The sequence below is a fragment of the Colletotrichum lupini genome, chromosome 6 (assembly GCF_023278565.1).
Source record: "Colletotrichum lupini chromosome 6, complete sequence".
NCBI lineage: Eukaryota > Fungi > Ascomycota > Sordariomycetes > Glomerellales > Glomerellaceae > Colletotrichum > Colletotrichum lupini.
The window spans coordinates 1091118-1115106 of NC_064679.1; the positions used below are offsets into that span (position 1 = coordinate 1091118).

The 23989-nt window shown below is 42.9% G+C and overlaps 6 protein-coding genes across 6 annotated transcripts; 3 read left to right on the forward strand and 3 right to left on the reverse strand.

Annotated features, from left to right (window-relative positions):
• Positions 1 to 1344: 1344 nt before the first annotated feature.
• CLUP02_11802 (uncharacterized protein) lies at positions 1345 to 2083 on the reverse strand (the record flags this gene model as incomplete). Its single annotated transcript, XM_049290769.1, has 3 exons — positions 1345 to 1706; positions 1775 to 1820; positions 1973 to 2083. The coding sequence occupies 3 exons, from the start codon at positions 2081 to 2083 to the stop codon at positions 1345 to 1347; spliced, it is 519 nt and encodes a 172-aa protein (XP_049147914.1).
• Positions 2084 to 4668: 2585 nt separating this feature from the next.
• On the forward strand, positions 4669 to 6649 carry CLUP02_11803 (major facilitator superfamily transporter; the record flags this gene model as incomplete). Its single annotated transcript, XM_049290770.1, has 7 exons — positions 4669 to 4824; positions 4885 to 5154; positions 5274 to 5399; positions 5458 to 5473; positions 5529 to 5770; positions 5865 to 6285; positions 6351 to 6649. The coding sequence occupies 7 exons, from the start codon at positions 4669 to 4671 to the stop codon at positions 6647 to 6649; spliced, it is 1530 nt and encodes a 509-aa protein (XP_049147915.1).
• A 206-nt stretch (positions 6650 to 6855) lies between these two features.
• CLUP02_11804 (dicarboxylic amino acid permease) lies at positions 6856 to 8713 on the reverse strand (the record flags this gene model as incomplete). The annotated part of the gene is made up of 4 exons (XM_049290771.1): positions 6856 to 7085; positions 7154 to 8051; positions 8106 to 8256; positions 8325 to 8713. The coding sequence occupies 4 exons, from the start codon at positions 8711 to 8713 to the stop codon at positions 6856 to 6858; spliced, it is 1668 nt and encodes a 555-aa protein (XP_049147916.1).
• A 920-nt stretch (positions 8714 to 9633) lies between these two features.
• On the forward strand, positions 9634 to 10902 carry CLUP02_11805 (cysteine desulfurase; the record flags this gene model as incomplete). Its single annotated transcript, XM_049290772.1, has 1 exon — positions 9634 to 10902. One exon carries the CDS (start codon positions 9634 to 9636, stop codon positions 10900 to 10902), a length of 1269 nt encoding a protein of 422 aa, XP_049147917.1.
• An 80-nt stretch (positions 10903 to 10982) lies between these two features.
• CLUP02_11806 (uncharacterized protein) lies at positions 10983 to 13213 on the reverse strand (the record flags this gene model as incomplete). The annotated part of the gene is made up of 8 exons (XM_049290773.1): positions 10983 to 11019; positions 11167 to 11487; positions 11574 to 11876; positions 11936 to 12152; positions 12215 to 12921; positions 12966 to 13004; positions 13075 to 13116; positions 13185 to 13213. The coding sequence occupies 8 exons, from the start codon at positions 13211 to 13213 to the stop codon at positions 10983 to 10985; spliced, it is 1695 nt and encodes a 564-aa protein (XP_049147918.1).
• A 410-nt stretch (positions 13214 to 13623) lies between these two features.
• CLUP02_11807 (alcohol dehydrogenase) lies at positions 13624 to 14619 on the forward strand (the record flags this gene model as incomplete). The annotated part of the gene is made up of 4 exons (XM_049290774.1): positions 13624 to 13683; positions 13737 to 14062; positions 14124 to 14527; positions 14579 to 14619. 4 exons carry the CDS (start codon positions 13624 to 13626, stop codon positions 14617 to 14619), a joined length of 831 nt encoding a protein of 276 aa, XP_049147919.1.
• Positions 14620 to 23989: the final 9370 nt, after the last annotated feature.

The window sequence follows — 23989 nt, forward strand, 5'->3', positions numbered from 1 at the left end:
TAATAAATAAGTTAAGAGTCGCTTTATTTTATTTAAGAGAATCTAAGTAACTTATTAATATAGTAAATATTATAGAGGTTCGTTTATAATTCTTATTATATACTACCTCTTTATATAAAAAGTTATTAAAGATTTTAGTATAATACCCTATATTAAGGATCGCTTTTTTTTTTTTTTAGTTTAATAATCTTAGCGAGCTCTTAATTAGATTAATTTAAAATAAAATAATATATAATTATATAAAAAAAGGTTTTTAAAATAAAGGTCCCTTAGATTTTAAGTAATTTAAGCTATATTATTTAATAATAAGCTAAGAAAAAGTTTTTAATCTAAGTTAATAAGCTAATACTAAAGTTCGCCCTATTTATAACTACGTTAAATTCTTTTTTTATAATTATAAATAAATTAAAGTTACTTAGTACGTACTTTTATTTAAAAACCTTAATTATAGTATAAAAGGAGTAGTTTAAAGAATTTATAAGCTCCTCTTTCGTATTTTCTAAGACTTTTTAAGTAATTATAAAAAAGATCTAGCGATTTATTAATTTATATAATCTCTTTTTTTATAAATAAAAGATCGTTTTAAATACGGTTTATTAAATAAAAGAGGTATATTTTTTAATAAAACGTACTTAATTTATTATTATAGTTTTTAGTTTTATTAGAGTAACTGGTTATTTAATTTAATTAACTAGTTATTTAGTTCGAGCGTTTTTAGTAAAGTATTTAATTATAGTCTTACTTTTTAACTATTTAGTTTATTATTAAATAAACTCTTCGAGTTTTTATTAGTATTTAGTTAAGGCCGTTTTTTATATTTAATTTTAAATAGTATTTCGTATTTTAACGTACTTTTTAATTAAAAAAATAAACTTAGTAAAGAGTAACGGATTTAATAAAGAAATAAAGTTATTTAGGTTTAATAAGTCCTAAACGTTTTTTAATCGGGCCTTAACTTATAAAGCGAGGTATTACTTAAGCTAATCTTATTAATAATTAAGTTTTTACTTAAGAATATTAGTAATTTTTTTAAAAAATATTAGTTTGTTTAGGAATAAGGTTAGTAAATATAATAGGGGTTTAATAATATTATAAAAAAAAATAGTAAACTGTAATACTTAACTTTTTAATAAAAGTATAGGGGTCTAAATTAGAGCTAGACTTATAATTATTATAAAATTATTATAAAAGTATTAATATATATAAAGAGAACGCTTATTTATTAAAAATAAGAAATAGGTATTAAAGCTTGTTTTAATATAGAGAGTACGAGCAAAGTAGGCCTTAGTAATTATATAACCGAGGTTACGTAACGTGCGGTAAGTCTATAGATAGTTGAAGCTATTACGATATTAATCGAACTGCGAATCTTCTGATGACCTGGCATGAAAGGAGAAATAGACATATAACAACCTTGCCCCCGACGTTGGCAAGGCACTTTGACAAGTTGATGGGGGCGTCCTCGAAGTAGGGATCGACAAAGGTGTTCTTGCACTTCGCGGTGAATGTGGTGCCCGAGTAGGACATATCGCTGCATGTTGACGCGAAACCACCCGCGGCGACGAGTTGAACAGCAGAGGCTGTGAGGAGGGCGAGGACAGTGGACGCATGCATGATGAATGTGTGTTGAGGTAATGTAAGTGAGTGACGTTCAAAGAGTGAAAGACAATGAAGAAGAATCAGAATGTAAATGTCTTCTCCAGGGTCTTAATCGTGAGATTGGTGCATCAGATCTTACTTATATGACACGAAAACTGGCGGTGATTAGACCAACTGGACCACTGCGGAATACGAGTATTCGATGTCGAAGCTTTGTGACACTAATGTCAAGGACCAAGCAATCGAGTCATGGTAGTCAATTGACGATAACTCTATTTCCTCAATCTTAACTTGAAACCATGGTCATTCATTTGTTCGCAAAATAGTCGCAAATTTGTGTTATGAGTAATGGTCATATAAACGCAATGCAAACATCGTTCTTTGGGACCCAGGGCCAGTCGCATCTGTGGATATCATCTCGCAATCCAGAGAGTAGTGATCCCTCGAAGCGTCTTTGCATCAAGAAGTTCACGTTTTCCTTCATGTTATACTAAAGTTTTTACCAGAATGGCGTAGCAGATTATTCTTGTAGTATATTGAGCGTTGAATGCTGCCCTCGATTAACGGGCGTGGTTCTCGCGACAGTTTTTGTAGACGATAGATACTAAGTTAGACCTGGCGGTGTATGTGTGCATCCGCGTACAGAGCGGGCGTATATGAATGCGCCGGAGGGAACTACTCAGCTCGCCAAAAAGTTGCCATGATGAGATTGAACCGGATGGTTTTTCTGGAGCTTATTCAGACGACAAATCGTTAGGCCACGTAGTATTTGGCACTGATCGACAAATTTTGAGGCGACTGACTCTGTTAATCTAATTATCTTTTAGTGCTACAATGTACGGAGTACTCCGTACAAAGTTACTGTCTGGAAGCGAATGCGAGCAGTACGGCTGGCATATTCAGCACAGACAAAGCTGCCATTCTGTTACGTGCTTTCTTACATGCTCTCACCGAGTATATATATATTTCCTCGCTGCCCTTCGCTCTTCGACTTTCTAGGAAGTCATTTCCTGCTGTGCTCGTAAGTTTCCGGCGAATTGCCGGACGTGTAATACCTTCACCTTCTCAGCGACCAAAACGAAATCAGCGAACGAGTTAAATTGAGACCGGACACATCGTACAGACAGTTGATGTCAATTCTTTCCATCGATGATGATGTTGAGCCCATTCGAATCATCAAGCAAACATCGAGACTTCTGCAAACTTACGGCTCTAGAAGACTAAATACTGACCGATCTTGACCTTGGTGACGCCTCCACACCGGCAATGTCGGGTCCCGGGAGGGCAGAAGAGGGTCCTCGCGCCGCCACAGGACCGAAAGCCGGGGCGGGCCGGCAAAGGCGGCACATCGGCGCCGCAAGCACGTGGTGCGCAACACGGCACTGGATTGGACGCAGAGAAAAAGGTCGCGCAACGGCAATACGCAGAGATTTAACCATGATACATCCTAGTGCTTGTGAATTGAGAAATGATGTTTGTATGTACGGAGCAACCCGACCACGTGCTCTGATGCAGATGCTTGAGCCGCGCAATTTGGTAAAGTTTTTCTCGAATGACGGCAGTTCGGCGGCCGATCTGCTGTCCAAGACTCAATAGATCTAGCCTGGAGTCTTTGTAATAACGGACTTACTGTCCACCTCTTCGGCTATCCTTCAACGATTTATGGATTCCATATCGCATGTTTTGCGAAATAATCGGCCTAGTCTCGGTTGCTAATACTTTGAAGAAGCAGCACGTGTTGAAAGTTGTCAACGTATTCGCTCGTAGGTTTTCATGTGTCACAGGTCAGCATACAGTGCTCGAGGCAAACCACAACTACGCTAACAATTTCCCCCAACGTACCCTAGCTCAGCAACAACAAGGTCGCATGGGAAAAGCCTTGGCAGCAGGTGGGAGAGCGCCAAGTGAAGTGAGCCTCCTAGGGCTGCCGAGAAGCGCTATACCGCTTGGAAAAAGCTTAGCGATGCATCCTTTTCTCATCGAATCACAATTGGCTGTTGTAGGAAATAAGACACGCGACCACTGATTCTCTCTGGCTTACGGTGCTTCTTCTCATCGCAGCGTCATCTGTGCCACCTGTTCATCAACCTGTGGAAAGCGGGAGACGAGTCGAGAAACACATGAACTACTGCAGCTCTGCACGAACCAACAGGTCGCCTAGCGAATGGGTAACATCGGGTTCCCACACTCCCTCCACGTCCCCCTCCACTCCTCTCTCCCCGTGCTTTGGTTCTTCAGGATTCCTCCCCGTGTTCCCCAGGTGAGCGGCGTATGGTGTGTTGCCCGCGCCCAGACCGAAAAGTCCCAATGGGTGTATGTACTCCGTAGGAAATCGCCAAACTCCTCCCCCTCTTGCCGCATAACCGTGCCTTATCAGCACACAACCCGGTATCTGCCCGCAAATGTTATCTGGTGTGGATTCGTTCTCCCTCGAAAGAAAACCAACAGACCACTCGTCTGTCTCTAAAGAATCGTTCTGGGAGCCGTGGGTGACTCGTGAGAGAGGGGAGAGGGACCCATAGAATCCTTTCGATTATGTTGCATCGGGGCTGGCTGCCCATTATTGGGTGAACCCGGGTCCCGTCCGCCGGGGAACAAGGTAGGGTGGGACGGGACACCCGAGGCATTCCCAAGGTTTGTCTCTCTCTTTTTTGTCTGTCACAAATACTTACTCACCATTGAACGAAAGCAACCAACAGCAGAGCTGCTTCCGAGGGCGTGTGGTAAGTGGGGGAAAGAAGAGACACCGCAAAGCAACATGAGAGAAGAGAGGCCCCTCTGGTTGGCAGATTGTGCTGTGGCTGGCCTGACGGGCTTGTGATCGTCCGAATAAATACCATGTTGATTTCCCCTTGCGCTTCTTGACTCGTTGCGCCTATTCTTTTTAACCTTTGCGCGCCGCTTCGCACAACCTCTCGCCTCTCCCCCCCTCGCGCACGCGCACAATCTTGTCTGTGCCGTCATCTTCTCGATTGTTCGCTTCCTTCTGTCGCAGTGTCGTAGGGCCTTTCTCCCTTCGACACACTGAGCGCGGCTTTGAGCACTTACACGAGAAAAAGAGCCGCAACAATGCTTAACTTCCGAAGAAAGAAGTCGGCAGAGTCCGAGGCAACGGCGCAAGAGGCCGTCGCCGTCGACGATGCGCCCCGTCAACCGTTCCGGAAGGCCATTGTGCCCGTCATTGCCTGCGGTGCCGGTCTCTTCTCCGACGGCTACATCAACAACGTGAGCGCAACCGCTTTTGGCACAACATCTCTCAGGAACTGTCATTGACGTGGGGCATAGGTCATCGGATCCGTCACCACGATCCTCGCACTGCAGTACGGCGACCTCTATAAGAACTCCAACGCCAAGAAGTACGTTGGCGACATCGCATTTGCTGGCACCGTCGTTGGACAGCTCGCGTTCGGCTGGCTCGCTGACCACTGGTCGCGAACCAACTCGCTGCTCGTGTCGACCGTTATCCTGCTCGTCTTCACTGCGCTCGCCGCCGGATCCTATTACAAGGGTGACGATATTGGCATGTTCAACATCCTGGCCGCATGGCGATTCTTTGTAAGTCTGAACCAGACTGGCCCTCCTTGCTTCGTTGTCAAATCTGGCTCGAAGTGCTCGGGATAAGCGCATGGGCTCAGAAACAGTGCAATTGTTAACGTCATCGCGATGACATTTAGGTCGGTATCGGCATTGGAGGAGAGTACCCCGCGGGTAGCGTCGGCGCAGCAGAGTCCACCGGCGAGCTAAAGTCGGGCTCGAGAAACTTATGGTTCATCATGTTCACAAACACCATGATTGATTGGGTTTGTACCTCGCCATCTTCTTACTGTCAATTGCATGTTTGCTAACATTGTGAACTAGGGCTTCGTTATTGGCGGTTCGTTCTTCAGACTCTTGATCTTGATGTTGGCGACACTGATACTAGAGCATAGCATTCGTGCCATACGTCGTCGCAGCCGCTTGCCACAATGGTCACTACAGCACCATCTGGCGCACCAGCTTGGGCATCGGCGTCGTATTCCCCATGTTCCTCTTCGCCCTCCGTCTCTTCGTCAAGGAGCCTGAAGCATCGACCAAGAACTCAATGCGCTACGCGAAGACGCCCTACCTTCTCTCACTCAAGTTTTACGGATGGCGCCTCTTCGTCGTCAGCTTGATCTGGTTCATCTATGATGTAAGTTATGTTGAAGCTGTGGACACTATGATGAAGTCATGTTGAAGCTGTGGGCACTACCTATGATGAACCACACACTAATTTCCGACGTCAGTTCTCCGCTTACTCCTTCGGTATCTACTCCTCAACAATCCTGAGCAACCTGTATGGAGATACGGCTCCGCTCACCACCGTCTTCGGCTGGAACACGGTCATCAACCTGTTCTACATCCCCGGCACCATGCTTGGCGCCCCGGCCTCGGACTGGCTTGGTCCTCGCTACGCCCTCGCCCTCGGTGTCTTCCTGCAGGCCGTCGTCGGCTTCATCATGGCCGGCGACTACTTCAACTTATCGCAGCCCGGCATGGTCGGCGGCTTTGTCGTCGTCTACGGCATCTTTCTGGCGCTCGGCGAGTTCGGTCCCGGTAACAACATCGGTCTGCTTGCCGCAAAGACTTGCGCGACGGGCATTCGCGGCAAGTACTATGGTGTCGCTGCTGCCATTGGCAAGATTGGCGCTTTCGTCGGTACATGGGGTAAGTTACACATGCCTGGTGTAACAAAGGTTATAGAGATTATTTGGCTAACAAGGTCAATCTAGTTTTCCCGTACATCCAAGCAGCCGCCGGTGACAACGCCGTCGCCTCTGCCCAATATCCCTTCTGGGTATCCTCCTCGCTTTGCGTCTTGTCCGCCGCCCTCGCGATTTTCTGCCTGCCGCACATCGGCCAAGACACCATTGCACTCGAGGACGCGCGCTACCGCGCTTACTTGGAAGCAAACGGCTACGACACCCGCCAGCTCGGCATGAAGAGGGGCGGGAGTTTCGAGAACACCGATGCTGAGATTCCCGCTGAGGGCCTGACTGAGACTACCAAGGGCGAGAAGGTGGCGGCTTAGAGGTACCCCAATCCGAACTCAAATGCTGTTTACTTGGAGATGTTCGTATGGATTTTGCTATTGTATGATAGCTGGCAAGTAAAGATATCATGGTGATGAGTGCATGTGGATATATGTCCGATGGGGCAAGACCTGAAGAGCCGCGATGATACCACTTGCGAATTAAACCTGTCCATATATGTAATATCTATTGAATAATGTCAATCCTATCGCCTGAACCGTTCTGCCGCCCATGAAACCGCCTTCTCCAATGTACTGGGATACTTGCTTCCGTCATCCTCGAGCCTGTTGGTAACGAGATCCATCGAGTGAAGCTCTACCCGCCGTGTCTTGGCATAGACTTTGTAGCTGAAAATGTTGGCCAAATAGATGGCAACGCCGATGTAGGAGGTCATGAAAGTGGATACTGTGAACTTAGGGATAAAGGCATTGTAACCTGTGATTAGTGTCAGAAAGATCGCGCAATTAATCTTCGTGTAATCAAATAAGAAGGCGTGGACTTACCATTAAACAGGACAACCAGTACGGTCACAAATAGAGCAAAGTATGAGCCGTACGGCTGCAACGGCCCACGATACGGCATCAGACTCCTCGGGATACCCTGCGCTTGCATACCTCTGGTGAAGCAGATGTAACTGGTCAAGACGCTCACCCAGTTGAGGGTGCCAAATACCGTGACCAAGCTGACCAGATACCCGAACACCTGGGACGAACTCTTGGCGGCATTCATGTAAGCCAGCGCCGCAAAGACGCTCGTAGCCGCGACCCCGTAAAGCGGAACGCCCTTCCCAGACGTCCTCATAAATAGCCCTGGCGCCTGGCCATCCCGCGCTAGACCAAAGAGCGTACGAGACCCAATGTAAATATCCGAGTTGGCAGCGCTCAGGACGAAGACAAGCAGACACCCGTTGACGACGTGCGGAAACACTGGGATGTTGGCAATCTGCACCGCAACAACAAACGGACTTGCGGCGGCCCCGGTACTCTTCCTCGTCCCGCCGATAAGCATGTCGTTGGTATACGGCACCGACATCCCCAGCACCAGCGCACCCAAGACGTAAAAGAACACGATGCGCCACAACGTCTGGCGCACGGCCTTGCGGATCGTCCGGCGCGGGTTGGGCGCTTCGCCAAAGGCCACACCGACGACTTCGGTGCCGGTGTAAGCGAAGCAGGCCTGGACTGTTGCAGCCCAGAAGCCGAGGAACCGGCCTGTTGGCCCCTCGACGAGGTAGGAGCCGAAGGCGCCTGGGTTGTGCCAGTATTTGAAGCCGATTGTTTCGTGAGAGGGTTGTCCGCCCATGGAGATTATGAAACAGGTTAGGATGAGGGTTACGATTACGAGGAGTTTTACGGCGGACATCCAGAATTCTGCTTCGCCGAAGAAAGAGACGTGTAGGATCTGATGGTTTGTTAGTCTAAAGAGTAATAGTAGTTGTCCGGATACTCGACTTACATTGACAGCAATAATGGCTATGGTGAAGGTTGTCACAAAAATGGCGACATTGAGGTCAGGTCTCCAATATTGTATGATGATGCCTGCTGCAGTGAGGTTGTTGGGGAGGACGATAGCGTATTTCAAGAAATAGTTCCATCCCGTGGCATAACTGTTTCCACGTGTAAGTTAGCTTGTTCCGAACAGAAGTTCGTGTCGACAGTGTGGTTCTAGTCTTACCCCAAAGCCGGATCAACAAAACGTGTAGCGTATCCAGCAAACCCCTTGTCCGAAGGAAGCATTGTTGCCATCTCTCCCACGGCCGTCATGATGAAGAAGACGACCGCTCCGATGAGGGTATACGCGATCAGCAGACTCGCGGGACCGCCCCTGACGAGACCCGTACCAGAGCCGATAATGAGTCCCGTCCCAATAGCGCCGGCGACAGCGATCATAGAGACGTGACGTTCTTTGAACTCCCGCTTGAGTTGTTGCTGTTCGCCTGTCGTCTCTGTGGAAGTTCCTTCGACGTTGGAGGTCGATGGCTCCATATCAGAGGGCTCGACCACTGTGCCGACGACGTCGTTGGCGGTTTTGCCATACTTGCTGTCGATATCATCGCTGCTCATTGTGAAGGCAGTTTTGCCAAAATGATTCAGAGTATGGCGCGGTGTGAATTCTCAGTCATAAGCACTGGAAGCAATTGAGACAAATGATAAGAACCCCGTGAGTGATTATGATACCCAACAGTCGGCTCTCGACGCCGGGCACCAGCTTCTTATAGCCTGCGTACCAGCAAGATAAGGGTCAAAGAAACTAGGCGTAATTCCCTTCCGGACTTATCTCGCAAAACATCTTCTCGGCTTAGCGATCGTTAAAGTCATGAAGTTTTTGGAAGTCATTCTCCGTGATCCAGAGTTATCTTGGAACCTGGGGAACCGATAAGGACTAATACATTGTCCAGATAATCCACAGACTAAGGACGTTGGCGTGGAGCGAAATTGCACCAACATGCGGGGAAAGGGGCCTCTTATCAACGTGCGACCCGCAAATGGAGGTCGAAGTCCGCGCTGCCGGATTGACGATCGTGGATCCTTGGGGTGACCCTGCAACGACATCAGATGATTCGATATTGACCCAACGCATAGCTCACACAGATGACATACTCAGCACTGGCCATAGTCTATCACTCCATGAAAGACAAGTTTTGGAGGCTGAACGTACGGCTCGGCGGGTGATACTATCAGGATTGCCCCGCACACTTGGCGCTCCGAGATCCTAATCATCCGCCAGGTACTAAAGACGGACTTCAACCTCCATAAGCTAGTATCGCCACTGATACGTCCATAAACTCATACGCGTCAAGTTCTATGGGGTCATATCGGGCCATCGACGGAATGCCGAGAAATCACTCTCGATCTTGGCGCCGATATAGGAACATGAAGAGACGATAAAAGCTGGCAGGGTCAAGACAGAAAGTCGAGTCTATTGCTGTACCTCAATCTCATCATACTTATCTCTTCTCCTATACAACCCATTCAGACTCATCATGTCGCCTAGTGCTGTTCAAGAACATGTGGATGATGCCCCAACCTCGATCAAATCATCCCCTCAACCTCCTCCGGGAGCCGACTTCTCCACCTTCCGGTCTCTAGTCCCTCTTCTGGCAGAAAAGAGCCTTACCTACCTCAATGCCTCCTACCAACCCCCCTCAAATCTGATAATCCACGGCGCCATCGCCAAATTCACTTCCGATGCCCTCTACAACCCTCATCCAAAGCCTCAATGGCAGAACGCCGTCGAAGAGACTCGTGCTTTAGTCGGCCGGTACATCAACGCCGACCCAAGTTCCCTAGCCTTCACCCGTGACACAACAGAGGCACTGGGATGCTTCATTCGGAGCCTCAAATTCGAGCCTGGTGACAACGTCGTCGTCCTGGACACAGAGCACCCGAACCACGTCTACGGGTGGATGGCTCTCCGCAGAGCCGGCCTCGAGGTTCGACAGGTGCCCACCATCTCGACAGCGGAAGAAACCGGGCACGTCACGGCCGCCAACGCCGCAACATTTGCGCCGTATGTCGACGAGCGTACCAGGGCCATCGGTCTCAGCTCCATCATGTTCCACAGCGGCCAGTGGAACGACGTGGCCAACATCTGCGCAACATACAGACCACGCGGCATTCACGTTCTCGCAGACCTCACGCAGCAGGTCGGCTTCGCAGAAGTGGATGTACGAGCTCTGGGGGTTTCTGCGGCGGCCTTCAGTCTGCACAAAGGGTTGAACTGCCCGACGGGCTTCGCGGTTCTCTACGTCAACCCGGAGTTCATCGCCGACACCAACCCCACTCCGCCTATCGTCGGTTATGGGGCCGTCAGCAACGTGCGCGCTGACCTGTTGGTCCCTTCCGAGGAGGTGATATATCATACTTCCACTCGCCGATACGAGCATCTGAATTTGAGCTTGATCAGTGCCGCGACTGCAAAGGCGTTTTTGACGTTTTATTTGGATTCCATGGGTCCCGGGCGTGTGCAGGAGCACCTTTACCGCCTGGGTGATGTGTTGAGAGAGGAGTGCCGAAGTCTCGGGGTGAAGATAGTCGGGCCCTCGGCCCGCAAGGATCATGCGCCTCATTTGTACATTCTGGATTTGCATGACGCGAGGTGGATGGATCTCTTGAAGGAGAGTGGTGTGCTTGTTACGCCCTATCGTCTGGGCATCAGAGTTTCTTTTGGTTTCTACAACAACACCTCAGATGTGAAGAAGCTTGCTGGTGTCCTAAAGGCAGGATTAGAGGCGGGCCTTCCCTTGCCCTGAGGGCTCTCAGAGATAGAGGATGTAGTTCATGACTTGCACTAGAATGACGACACTACATACCGTTGAAATATCCATTGTGTCTAGAAGCGCCAACCCCCCTTGCTAACAGTCTTGGAGCTTGACATATAATTAGTGCAGTATCTTGCCCCTCTATTGAAATGCTCAAATTGGGGAGGGCTATCTCTTAAAGTATGGCATGGTGCTGGACTGCTTTACTCTCTACGCAAGTTAAATGGATGGTGGAAAGTTGCAACAGCATCTCACACCTCGATTCGTGCCAATCTATCTTTCGCCTGGTGGGCCAATGTCCAGGCAGATGAACATTCGTCCAAAACATGCAACAAGTACTGAGCTTCTTCCGGCGTGCCGAATAACGACAGCGTTCTCACCGCTTGCATGACTCCGTAGATCATCATAAGAGGGCTGTGTCCAAGACCATACTGGCTGCGGTATTTCCGTACAATGTGTGCGATGTCTTCCGCAGATGATAAGGAGTCTTTGCGGGCGTTGTCCTTCAGAGCTGCAATGTCATGAGACACCGCTTGCTCGAAGTTTAGCGCAATGCGGACGCTGTGAAAGAGCAAACTGATGGTGGAATTAGTTTTCAGCCCCATCTTGCACGATCAAAGCGACAGAAGAGGGAGGGGGGTGGTCAAGGGAGTTGAACTAACTGAAGTGCTGCCACGCTTGGGATGAGCAGGGTGCTTGATGGTTCCCATCTGTTCCATTTCGCACAGTCCGGCAATGCTTCATACCAGCTACACAGCTCAAAGTTGAGGCTGTCGAGACACGACTGGCGACCGATGCCCTCCAGGCTGCTCTTGGTGGAGAACAACTTTGAAAGCATCTTCTCGATGATCTTGGAAAGCCGGATCTGCTCCTTGAAACACGGGATGAGGGGATTTACGACATCGAACTCCCCGTCATAATCCGAGAACCCAGCAGAGAGCCAGGGCTTCATCTCTGGAAAGTCTCTGATCGGCAGTCAATACATGGTAAGGTGGAAACTCGTAGATATACATCTTGGACCTACGGGAGCCTGTTGGTGGTTTCGACTTCTGCGTCATCGTAGAAAAGATAGACTGATCGTCCAAGGATCAGGCTAATCAACTTATCAGAAGTGTAGCATCCCCAAAAGATGCGTCTGCGAATCTCCAAATCTTCCTCGGTAGCTAGCGATGCATCGTGGGATACCCAATGTTTCGGGTCCCTCTGAAACCCCATGTCTTGTGCCATGCGGAACGCGATTCCTAGACCCGCCCATATTCAACATCACGTATCAACGAACTGGGCATCATAAGCAAGGACTTACCCGAAAAGCCCCATCCTTTTGAGAGATTTCCTCTTCCAATCTCGTAGAATGCCAGGCAGAGGAAGCCCTGTACAGTAACGATTGAAGGTTTCGTGAAGCCGGAGACGATGAGTATGCTCTCGGCAGCGGAGAAGAACTGCTCGCTCGCATCTCTGTGGCGCTTGTCTGGTGACATGAGTGTACCCAGGGCACAGATAGACAGGAGTAAAGCCGATGACCAATACTTGCCGTGAACCCGGTCACCAAAGTGGTCCCTTAAGAAGGCTTCTCGGTAAATAAACATGAAGTGCGGGTACTGCCATTTGAAGAACTGCATCAATGCGTCATCTACCAGTTCGTCGTATAAGCTGATTCCGAAATGCTCCGCCACATGCTCAAAATTTGAGTCGGGACCAACAACATAGTTCTCAGAAAGCTCGCGTGAGGGTGAGGCGTTGCCCCGTGCTGGCACCCCGAGATGGGCGCGATAGATACTCGTCGCACCATGGTAGATGAGCGAACCTTCAAGGTCGACCTGAAGGTTCTCGCTGCTGCCTCGAGATGGCTCAGGATTTCTCTCTTCGCTCACGTTCACTACTGAAGCTGGTCCCGGGGCCGAGAGGTGATCCCCGAAGGAGACGGTCTTTAGCAGGCTGTCCCGCTCCGGGCTTGGCGCGGCTTGAAGTTTGCCGATGAACGACTCCAGCCATGCGACTCTGTTCTCTAAGCTGACGACATATTCGTGTGTCGCTGGCCGTCGTTTACGGTCGACCTCTCGATACTCGCAAGTCTGTTGAGCAGTTGCGCAATTCTGGCAGGGCTCCGTGCGTGAGCATTTTAGCTATGAGCGCAGAAGGCCGAGTCAGTGAAGTAACGACTACTCAGGTTGCGAGGGTTCAAGATGCCTTTCGGTATTGGCATCTCTTGCATCTACAGCTAGTGTCAGCAGTCATCTTCACATTGTCTCTCATATAGAGGCTCAGAAACTCACGAGATCTTCTTGGCGGGCTCTGTTGGCATGATGCCCTTATCACGGTCATTTCTTCTTCCGACAATGAGTCCTGGAACTTGGAAGTAAGGCACGGGCGGAGTACTCCGCAGCATAACCTAAACCCGAAGGCTAACGGCGGGAGTAGTGCTCTTGATAGCGCTTAGTCACTACCTTGGGTCGCCAATGGGAGCATGTGTTGCACTGAACCACTTCCCGAACTCCAAAGTAAGGTTCGTGGCATCCAGAACTAAACTAGGGGGCCCCAGCAAAATGGTAAGGGGGGCTAGTTTCGGGGAGCAGTTGTCAACCTTCGTCGCAATACCCCCCCTTTCGCACTCAGCTACCTCTCATTTGCGTCTTCACGATGTCTCGGTATCGGTCTCGCTTTCCATACGATGAAGTCAATTGAAACCGAAGAGGAAATAGAATATAAGAGACCATGGGCGGGACACATGTTCCTCACAAGAGGATGGCCTTCTGCTCCAACTCTCCTCTAAAAGTAATTCTGTTTTCTAGCGACCATCTTTTTACATTCTCTTTGTTCAGACCCAGCCTGAGCCCGTCATGAAGCGTGTTGAAATCACGGCGCCCGGTGTTGTGTCGTGGGTCGACCACCCGAAGCCCGAAGCTGGCCCTAAGGACGTTCTCCTCAAAATCAAAGCCTGCGGTATCTGCGGCTCAGACAGCCTGTACACCGACCACGGCGGCATCCCGCCCTACCAGGGCTGTACGCCCCTCGGCCACGAACCAGCAGGAGAAGTTGCAGAAATCGGAGCGGGCATTGAGTCACCAGACGTCGAAGTCGGCGACCATGTCGTGGTAGACACAATGGTTTTTCAAGACGGCCTCTTGGGCTCGGGCGGTGCGCAGGGTGCGCTGTGCGAATACGTCGTCATCTACAACTACGAGCCAAGGGAAGCACCTGAAGAAGATTCCGAGGAGCATACCCTGGCACATTGCGGCACTAAACGAGCCCATGGCGGTCGCCCTGCACGCGGTAAACAGGACGAGCCCGAAACCGGGCTGCAAGGTTGTGGTTTTTGGCGCGGGGCCCATCGGTCTGGGCGCGGTCTTGGGGTATCGCAGAAAGGGGGCGAGCCACATTGTAGTCGTGGACGTGGTCAACGCGAGGCTCGAAAAGGCTCTCAAAGTCGGCGCCGATGCTGTCGTCAACTCAGCTGAAGCTGAAGATCTGGCGGCAAAGTTGGTCGAGTTGCAAGGAGACGGAGCGACGGCACAGAACCGAGGCACTCGTCCTGGTACCGATATCTTTCTGGACGCGGCGGGCGCACCGCCGGTCCCTGCGCAGGTGTGCAAGATGGCGAAGCGAGGCGCCACATTTGGTGTGGTAGGAGTCCACAGAAAGCCAACGGAGTTAAACTGTCACGTAACAGGGATAGTAATCGCACCTCACAAAGTGCCCGTCACGTGCTAAATCACGTGTCTATCTTAGATATTATGTATATAGACCTTCTCCTTTTATCTATTTCTATTTTAATAGTTAAGCTATTTTTATTATACTCCGTATACCTATTACTACGTACTATAACTCGTAATAGTTATAAGCTTAGCTCTTAGTTAAGACCTTATATTATAATAACGTACTTATTAATACGATTCTTACGATCTTTTTAAAATAACCGACTTACTTATACCTACTTTAGCTTAAGCTAAACTAACTAGCCGTAATAATTAAATTAAATAGTTTAATATACTTCGTATTATAAATAAGGGCGTTGGGGTTTAAAAGTACGTCGACCTAGACGCTCTAGATTCCGACGCATTCCTCGACCCCTCTATAGCACTCACTTCGCCCTCAAAATTCGGATAATTAGTTATAACCCGTAATAAAAAAGAACTACGAGCCTACTAGGCCTATTATAAAGCGTTTAAAAACGACTAAAAAAACTAAGAAATCCTCCGCTAATAGCTTCTAAATATAACTCTTAGTATAAACCTTTCGACTTCTTTAAATACGAGTAACCTATAAAACTAAGCCGGGGTTTTTTTTTATAAAGCTAGCTATACTACTTACTTTACGTAGATAAATCTATCCCTATACCGTATTTATAAAAAGGATTTATACGCTCGAGAGTATTTAAAAATAATAGGAGCTCGACGCTAAATACGAGTAACTTATAGCTTACGAACGTAATATTATTAATACGTATATTAAAGTCCTTGCTTAGTAGTTAGTAAAATTAGTTAACGCTATATTATACGAATACGTATTCTAAAAAGCTATTAAGAACGGTACTAAGTTTAGTATATAGCGAATCGTTAGATATTTAAAATAGGAATTTGCGCCCCCCGAACTAGTAATAAAGAATATAGTTCGAGAGGAATACTAACAAGCCCTTAATAAAGCGAGGATTAGAATTAACCCCTAACGCTAATATAAAGAGTAGTAGTCTACTTATTTCCGAGCTAAAACGTATAATATTCTAGAAATTAGTAAAGAAATTACTATACTCGACTTCTTAGTTATGGTTAAGTCTAGACTTAACCCTATATAGGGCTAACGTATATATAAGACCTTTAGCGAATTAATAGCCTTTAGAACGTATACGAGGACCCTCGAGGAGATTATATATATATTTAGCTTAGTAACCTAGGACGTATATACTAAACGACTTTTAGGTTAAGGAGGGGCTTACTCTACTTTTACTAAACGCTCTAACTTAGTTAACGACGCAAATAATAAGGGTAACGTTATATACTTTTATAATTACGTATACTTATAGCGCCCTACGGCGTACTAAAAATTAAAATAGGTACTTATAGGCCGAAACGCTAGTAAGTTATTAATACGAATACTAAGGAGCTATATAAAAGAAGTCCTCGCCGTTATTAAATTAAATAAATAAAAATCACTCTACGGTAAGCTTAAAAAAGCTAGTTAGCTAAGGAACGATAGAACCCCTAAGAAACCTAGGTTTCTAAAAAGATCCTCTAACTAACTTATAGCGAGCTTATTAATAAACTAGGACGAGGGCTATATAGTCGCTATACTTATAAAAAGTTAAGACTTAGAAATAAACGCAATCTTTAGTACTCCTATAAGTAGCGCTTACCCCCTTTCTTAGAGCACGGTAATAAATAGCTATAAAGTAATATATTTAGTTAATAATAAGAGCCTACTTAAACCCGAGAGTTACGTATTATTAAGTAATAAAAACTACGTTAAATTAGGAACTACTATACTACTTATTACTATACGTAGTACTCGTATTATAAAGGGCGTCCTAGATAGACCTAAAGGAAAAGGAACCTGCGATCTAAAGCTCTAGAACGTTACTTATATCGAGGGATTCTATATTAACATAGTCTTAAAAACTTTACTAAATAGAAGCGCACTCTAGTACTACGGTTTAGATTATACTTTATAATAAGGAACGCTTTATAAGAGCATTATTAAAAAGTAGCTTATTTAAAAGAATAATCTAGTCTTTTTCGAATATAAGCTCCTCTAATCCTATCCTTTTTTTATAAACCTTAAGCGTATCCTATAGAGCCTAGCTAGTATTATATTACTAATTAGCTATAAAAAATTCCGTTACTTATATTAACGCACCTATAAGAGGTCTAATAGCGCGCTCTTTTAGTACTTTAAAATAAGTTATTTTAAACTTAATACTCTTCGTCGATTATTATATAAGACTCGAGGTATGCGTATTAAACCTCTATTATAAGTTAAGTATAAAGTATATATATTATCTAAAGCTAAAATAGTAGTCTTAAAAAGACTACCCTCGAAAAGAGCCTTACGGCTATAGTACCGTATATACTAAGATCTCTTTTACTTCGAACTATCTCTTAATAAACGATAATATATACTTATAGCTTTTAACGAATATAATAAGTAGCTTAGGGGGTTCTTTTTAAAAATAAAAATAGAAGAGGAAGTGCTTTTCGTACTATAGAGCCTCGAAGTAGCGATTCGTTATTAAAAAGGGACTCTAATCTACTTTTTTAAAAATAATAATAAGACTGCTCTCCTAACTATAAACGTTAGACGCGTATATAAGACATAGTATAGCGAGCTAAGAATTAGAATAGAACTTCTATTTTTATATATAAAAGAACCCGTAAGTAACGCTAAAAGAGTAAGTTAACTCGTAATTACTAAAGCTCGTAAAATACGCCTTTTTATAAACCTCCCTACGAATCTATAAAACGAAATAGTACTAGCGGCAATCTTTATTTATAATATTACCTTATAAGAGGCTAATAAAAGAGATTTGCTTATTATAATAGAAATTAATTAGTAAAAGTAGTATTAACGCTAGTAGTAAATAGGTTACTAAGTACGGGATTCTAAACTAGTTATCCCGTATCTCGGTAGCCTCTATATATATAGTTACTAAGTATACCTTTTTTATAAAGATCGTAAGAGGGGTATACGTCGGAAGGAGTTTAAAGTACTTCCCCGCGGGTATATAAGATACTTAGTTAGATATATACTAAAAACGTATAACTTATATAGGGTCTAGGTACCCGTACTCGAGTAGGTATATAAGATACTTAGTTAGATATATACTAAAAACGTATAACTTATATAGGGTCTAGGTACCCGTACTCGAGTAGGTATTTATTACGAGGAATATTAAGTTTAACAAAGAAGTCTTTTATAATCCCGCACATAAGGAATAAGCTATCGTAAGTAAGTAAGTAAATCTAGTAATCTAAGAAATATAAGAACTCTTTAATACTAATAATAAGTTAATTCGAGTACTTAGAGAAGTAGATCTAGATTTCGGAAATGCTAATACTTAAAATAACTTTATAGTCGAGGATAGTATTATTATTAGATTTTTAATTATTTAGGACGCTAAGTAACTGATAAACGTACTCTAGGGTACGGTAAATAAGGCTAAAGAGGCTAATATAGTCTTATTATTATTATTAACCCCTAAAATAACCCCTTTGCGCGAGCTCGGGGGTAGGGGTAAGGAAGGGGATATAGTAACCGGGTTATAAACGGCTTTATATAATCTATAATCCTCTTTATGAGCGCTTATATATACTATAAAGGTTCTTAAGCTTTTAATTCTTAACGGCTCTTAATAAAACGCTAGAGTACGTAGTAAACGAAGTACCGATCGCAAAGAAATAATTCCTAATACTAAAGTCGACGTTAGTAAAGAACCCTTATAATAAACCTTTATTATTATATAAAAATAGAGCTTATAAGAACTACCTTATTAAGTACTAAGTAAAGCTCCGTTAGGTCCTAAACGTTTAAACCGGGCCCGTAGACCTTTATAATACTTCGATAGTAGTATCTTTACGACGCTTTTATATTTAAATATAAGAGACGGCGATTACTATAACCGTCTCTAGGACTACTTTTTCTTTACTTTTATACCTAATTAGCAGAAAGCTATAGAGGAAAGTAATATAGGATATATAATACTCTATTAAGTAGTAAAAGGAGTAGTTTATAGGACCTACTTAGAGCGCTCCGGAGGAGTTTAAAAACTACGACTTATTAAAGTTAATTTCTAAAGCCTACTAAAGAAGTTTAGTAATATTAAATATCTCCTACCGTAACTATAAAAGTTACTTAGGGATACTATAGACGTAGAAATAAAAAAGCTAAGGGATATTAGTATATAAGAAGAGGTCGACTATGATCCTAAACAAAGGATCCTACTTTTATTAAAGTAGGTATATACTTATAAATACGACGTTAATAACGAGGTTAGCGAAGTAAAAGTACGTATATATATAAGGGTAGATATATAACTACTTAACCCCTTATAAAATACGTACGCTTCGACGCTTACTATAAAGGCCTTTAGGCTTATAATAGTAATAACTACCTAATTCGACCTTAAAATAGATTAGTATAATATTATTAACGCATTCCTTAACGCGCCTCTTAAGAGCGAAAAGCTAGTAATTATTAAACTCCTAGAGGGATATAAGGTTATTAATAAAGTAAATAAACTCTAACGCGCTCTATATAGCCTCTAAGACTTACTAATTCTCTAGTTCTAAACTTTTACTTCTATACTCCGTAGTATAAATATAATATATAGCTACGAGGAGATCTATATTTACTAAACCGTAAATAGGAAGGTAATATTAATATTTTATATCGATGACTTTATTATTTTATATTATTAAAACGACCGAAAGGCGGCTTAGGGGATCGTTAATAATATAAAAGAATATATTAACCTTAAGGAGAATGGACCGATTAATTACTTCCTTAGAGTGCGGATTTTACGAAACCGTACTACTCGTAAGGTTTACTTTATTTACGACGTATATATTAAGCGAGTTACTAAGCGCTTCGACCTTATAGATTTACTATATCTAGCTACCCCTCTTCCTTAGGAAGAGTTTAAACTAAACGAGGGGTAAGTAATAAAGGAGGAAATAAAGAGCTACTAAGAGAAGGTCGGGAGTGTGCTTTATATAGCTATTATAATTAAACTAGACGTTGCCTTTACTTACTCGTAATTATTATAGTTCCTAACTAACCTAAGCGCAACTTATATTAAAGTAATTAACTATTATATTCGATATCTCTATATAACGAGATATCTTGCGCTCTATTATAGTAGTATACTAAGTGCGCAATTATTATTTTTAGCTAGAGATACTAGCTTCGTAAATAACGAAGTAATATAACGATTATCTTAGGGATATATAATATTCCTTTTTAGTAGCCTAATTTAATAGAAATTAGTACGCTAGGTAACGGTTACGACGTTAACTACCGAAACTAAGTTTTTTTATTTTAAGGAAACTATAAAAGAGACTATAGCTCTAAAGCGCCTTTTTAAGGATATTGCCCTTAACCTAAGAGAAGTATAGTTAGTTAACTACGATAATTAGTAAACGATTCGACTCGTCATAGGGGAAGGAGAAAGAATAGCTACTCGACTTTACTATATCGATATATAAAATATATAGCTAAAATAAGAGCACGCTAGAAATAGCTTCGAGGTTACTTATATATTAATAAAAGATATACTAATAAATAGACTTACTAAAAACCTTTTATAAGCTAAGTTCGAACATTTCTATATATTTCTTAACCTCTACGATACGCGAGAAGTTATTATAAATAGCTAAAATAGTTAAAAATAATTAATTTAGGCTACGCTTAAAAAAACTTAATACCTAAAAGTAAATAATAAACGGAACTTAGAGTGCGGCCTAGAGGCCTAAAATAAATAAAATAACCTTACTTTATAGAGTATATATATATAGAAATAAGACCTAGGCTTATACTTATTATTTAAACTCTTAGTTTACGAAGTATGCGATTACTAAGAGTATAGTATTATTAAAGAGGAGGGTTAGTACGCGCGCTAAGAAATACGTCTTACGTACCTTAAAGTTTATAAAACTAAAAGTAGCGGGGGTAATAAGGGGCGCAAGAGCTAGAACGACCGTTAGGTTAATAACTTAGGGTATAGAAGCGGGCGGTATAATAAGAAGTTAGTTATAAATAATTATAATAGGCGCGAGAGAGGACCGGGGGCGCGTATTAAAAAAGTCCTTTATATAAAAACCGATATAGTTCTTATATATCCTCTAGTTATTATATATCTAGCGGACGATACTACGGAGCTTAGTAATATCTTACTAAAACTATAGTTAGAAGTGCGCTTTTTAATAATAAAAAAGGATAATATATTTATAAAAAAGGGAGCGCTACTTATAATAGCCTCGGTAAGGGCCTAGGCTATTAGTTATAAAACGACTAGTATATTAATATACCCTTTAGCTAAATAGTTATTAAAATAGTACGTATATTAGCTATTACTTCTTATAAAATAATAACTACTATCCTTAGTATTAGTATACCGGAGGGCTATTTTAAAATAGGGTAAGTATTAGATCTCCCGTTCTTTAGGATCCTCTTTTTTAAGCTTTTTAAGGACTAAGTATACGTTAAATAGGCTTAGAATAGTAAAGAGAACTATACTTATTACGGGGGGTACCTTAGCTTCTCGGCGTTCTTTTTTACTTTTTATTACTTTTTTAAAAAGAGCTAGCCTTACGTTTTTTAGACCCTAAAATAATATTAAATATAAACTTTTAAAATAATAAGTATATAATATACTTTTTTTAGAGGGCTTATTATCTAAACTAATCTTATCCTTATTCTTAAACTCCGAGGGGGGGATAGGTAAAAGCCCGTTAGAGCTCTTATTACTATTATTTACTTTATTATTACCCTTATTACGGCTGCTAAGGAGAGCCTCGAACTTAATAAAGTCCTTAGCGTCTTAATTAATAACTTTAATATCCTCTTAGCTAGGGAGGGAGAGCTTAGTAACCGGGCCTTAGTAAGTAAATAAGAGGTCGTAGGGGGAAGTAATAACCTAGAGGGGCTCGTTAGTATTATTACCTATCTAAACTCTTAATAAATTATATAATACGTATATAAGAGGTATTATAAAAATTATATAAAACTTATTATTACTTCCGGATATATTAGATATTTATATTTAAAATAAAATTAGTAAACGATTTAATAGCATAGGCGCGCGCGCGTAGTAAATAGGGGTATTTATAGTAATTACGAGAGGTTAAAAAGAGAAAGAAAAATAATAGCTAAGCGACGCTATAAGAATTTAAATATACGCAAGGCGGCTAGGTAGCCTCGCCCTTAGTAATTTATATACTAGAAGTAATAAAATACGCGCTATTCTAGGTTAGGATTTTATTTATTTTAAATAAAAAGATATATTTATAATAAACGTAGCTTAAAAGACGCGTATCCCTTACGCTTAATTTTCTTTTATTTATATTCGACTAAATTAGGCCTTTATAAGGGTATTTAGAGATTTTATTTTAAGTATAATAGCTCCCTAGCGGTAGTAATTAGGGGGTGTGTTACGTAATAGGGATAGTAATCGCACTTTATAAAGTGCCCGTTACGTGCTAAATTACGTATCTATCTTAGATATCGTATATATAGACCTTCTCCTTTTATCTATTTCTATTTTAATAGTTAAGCCACTTTTACTATACTCCGTATGCCCATTGCTACGTGCCATAACTCGTGACATAAACTTTGCACAGTTGATTTCGACGGAATTGACGATTGTTTTCAGCGTGGGATATCCGATAGAGATTTTCGAGGTCACAGATGATATCGTCGACAACTGGGACAAGTACGCGGAGATCGTTAGTGATCAAATCCCGTTTGACCAGGCGATAGATGCGTTGGAGTTGGCCAAATCAGGCAAAGCGAACAAAGTTGTCGTGGTTTTTGACTGATTTCAGAGAGAGATTCATGAGAAACAGCCATTCAGTTTTTGAATCTGAACAGTCAACACAGGTGCTCGGATGGGTTCTCTGGTAGCTCGTCTACAATCCGGTCAACCTGAAGAGCCCATGTCGCCAACCTCCACCAACCCCAGACAGTCGAGCAGCCCGCAAGCTTCATGGTCGGGTTGAAATTTCTGAGCCAAGCAGTTGAGATAGGTGGGATCTCGACAGTACTGTAAAGTACATTTTACGACTTCAATTTTCTACAAACGAGAAGCGACATATTTGTTCATAGTTGCGATTTGAGAGAGTATTTAGCGTTCCGTCAAATGACATATAAAATCAATCTATCACTGATATCATCATCTTATAGATTTGAATCAGAATACAGGCCCAGAGATATTCACACAAAACTCAGTTGGTTGATGATATTGAGTGAATTTATACAAATGACACTTAACTAACAAGTTGCTACCCCCATGATCTGCCACCGATCTTTGCGACTCAAATTCTGTTGAGCTTGACAATTCAAAGGCAAAGGCATCCATGGTGATGAGGCGCAGCTTGAATAAGTTGACCATGAATGAGCTACGAGTAGGAGCCTTAAAGTGCGTGTATATCCTCTGGGTACTATCCCATCGAGTGCTGGATAATGTCAGACTGGTTTGCAAATACGTTTTAGTCATAAGGGGTAGTATAACTCGCGTATTAATCTAAGTTATCATGTATCAAAGCCGTGGTATTTCTAAGTGCTGTACCTAATTAAAGGTGCTAAATGGATCAGCACTGGAGAAAACTGAAGAGGTAAATCTTGACTTTATCTAGCACTCGATATGACAGTTCATCAGGTTCAGTTCTTGGCCCAATTACTAACTTCTAGTAATTATGGCGGAAGTTCCTGTGGCCTGCATACGGGGGCTCATCTACAGACTACGACAATGACAGCTTAGCTTTTTGCAGTGATAGTGATTCGTTTTGAGCGAACTGTAAACTTAATCCTATCAGACAACCATCATCTCATCGTTGTTGACCGAGTGTTGATAGTAGCTAAAGCAGTAAAACTACTTGCGTGACGCATATCTCTCAACTCCCGTCTGAGCAAACATCCTACTAAGGCAAAAGTTTTACCACTTCCAAGCGGCGAAAGAGAGAAATCTCTCAAGAGTCACTTTGACTAATAAGTCGACCTACCCCCTTTTAGCCACCCCCCCCTTTTGGCCACCCCATCAAAACATAGTATTAAAACATCGCTACTAACTATACTTAATTAATTAACTATCTTCTACTATTATAATAATATAATTATTATTCTCCCTAAGTAATTTAACCCCTACGAGTCGACTAGGACTAACTAAATAGTCGCTAAAGTCTTCTTAAGCTCTTTATATATCTTAAATATTCGCGAACTTAGTATTTAAATCTATTAATATACTTTTTTTTTTTTACGGCCTTAATTAGTTAACTTTAGCTTTTAGAACTCGAATATAATACTAAAATATTACTAAATAATAAGCCTATTTACTAAATACCTTTTTTACTTTTCTAAATAGTAGTTATTAAGTATT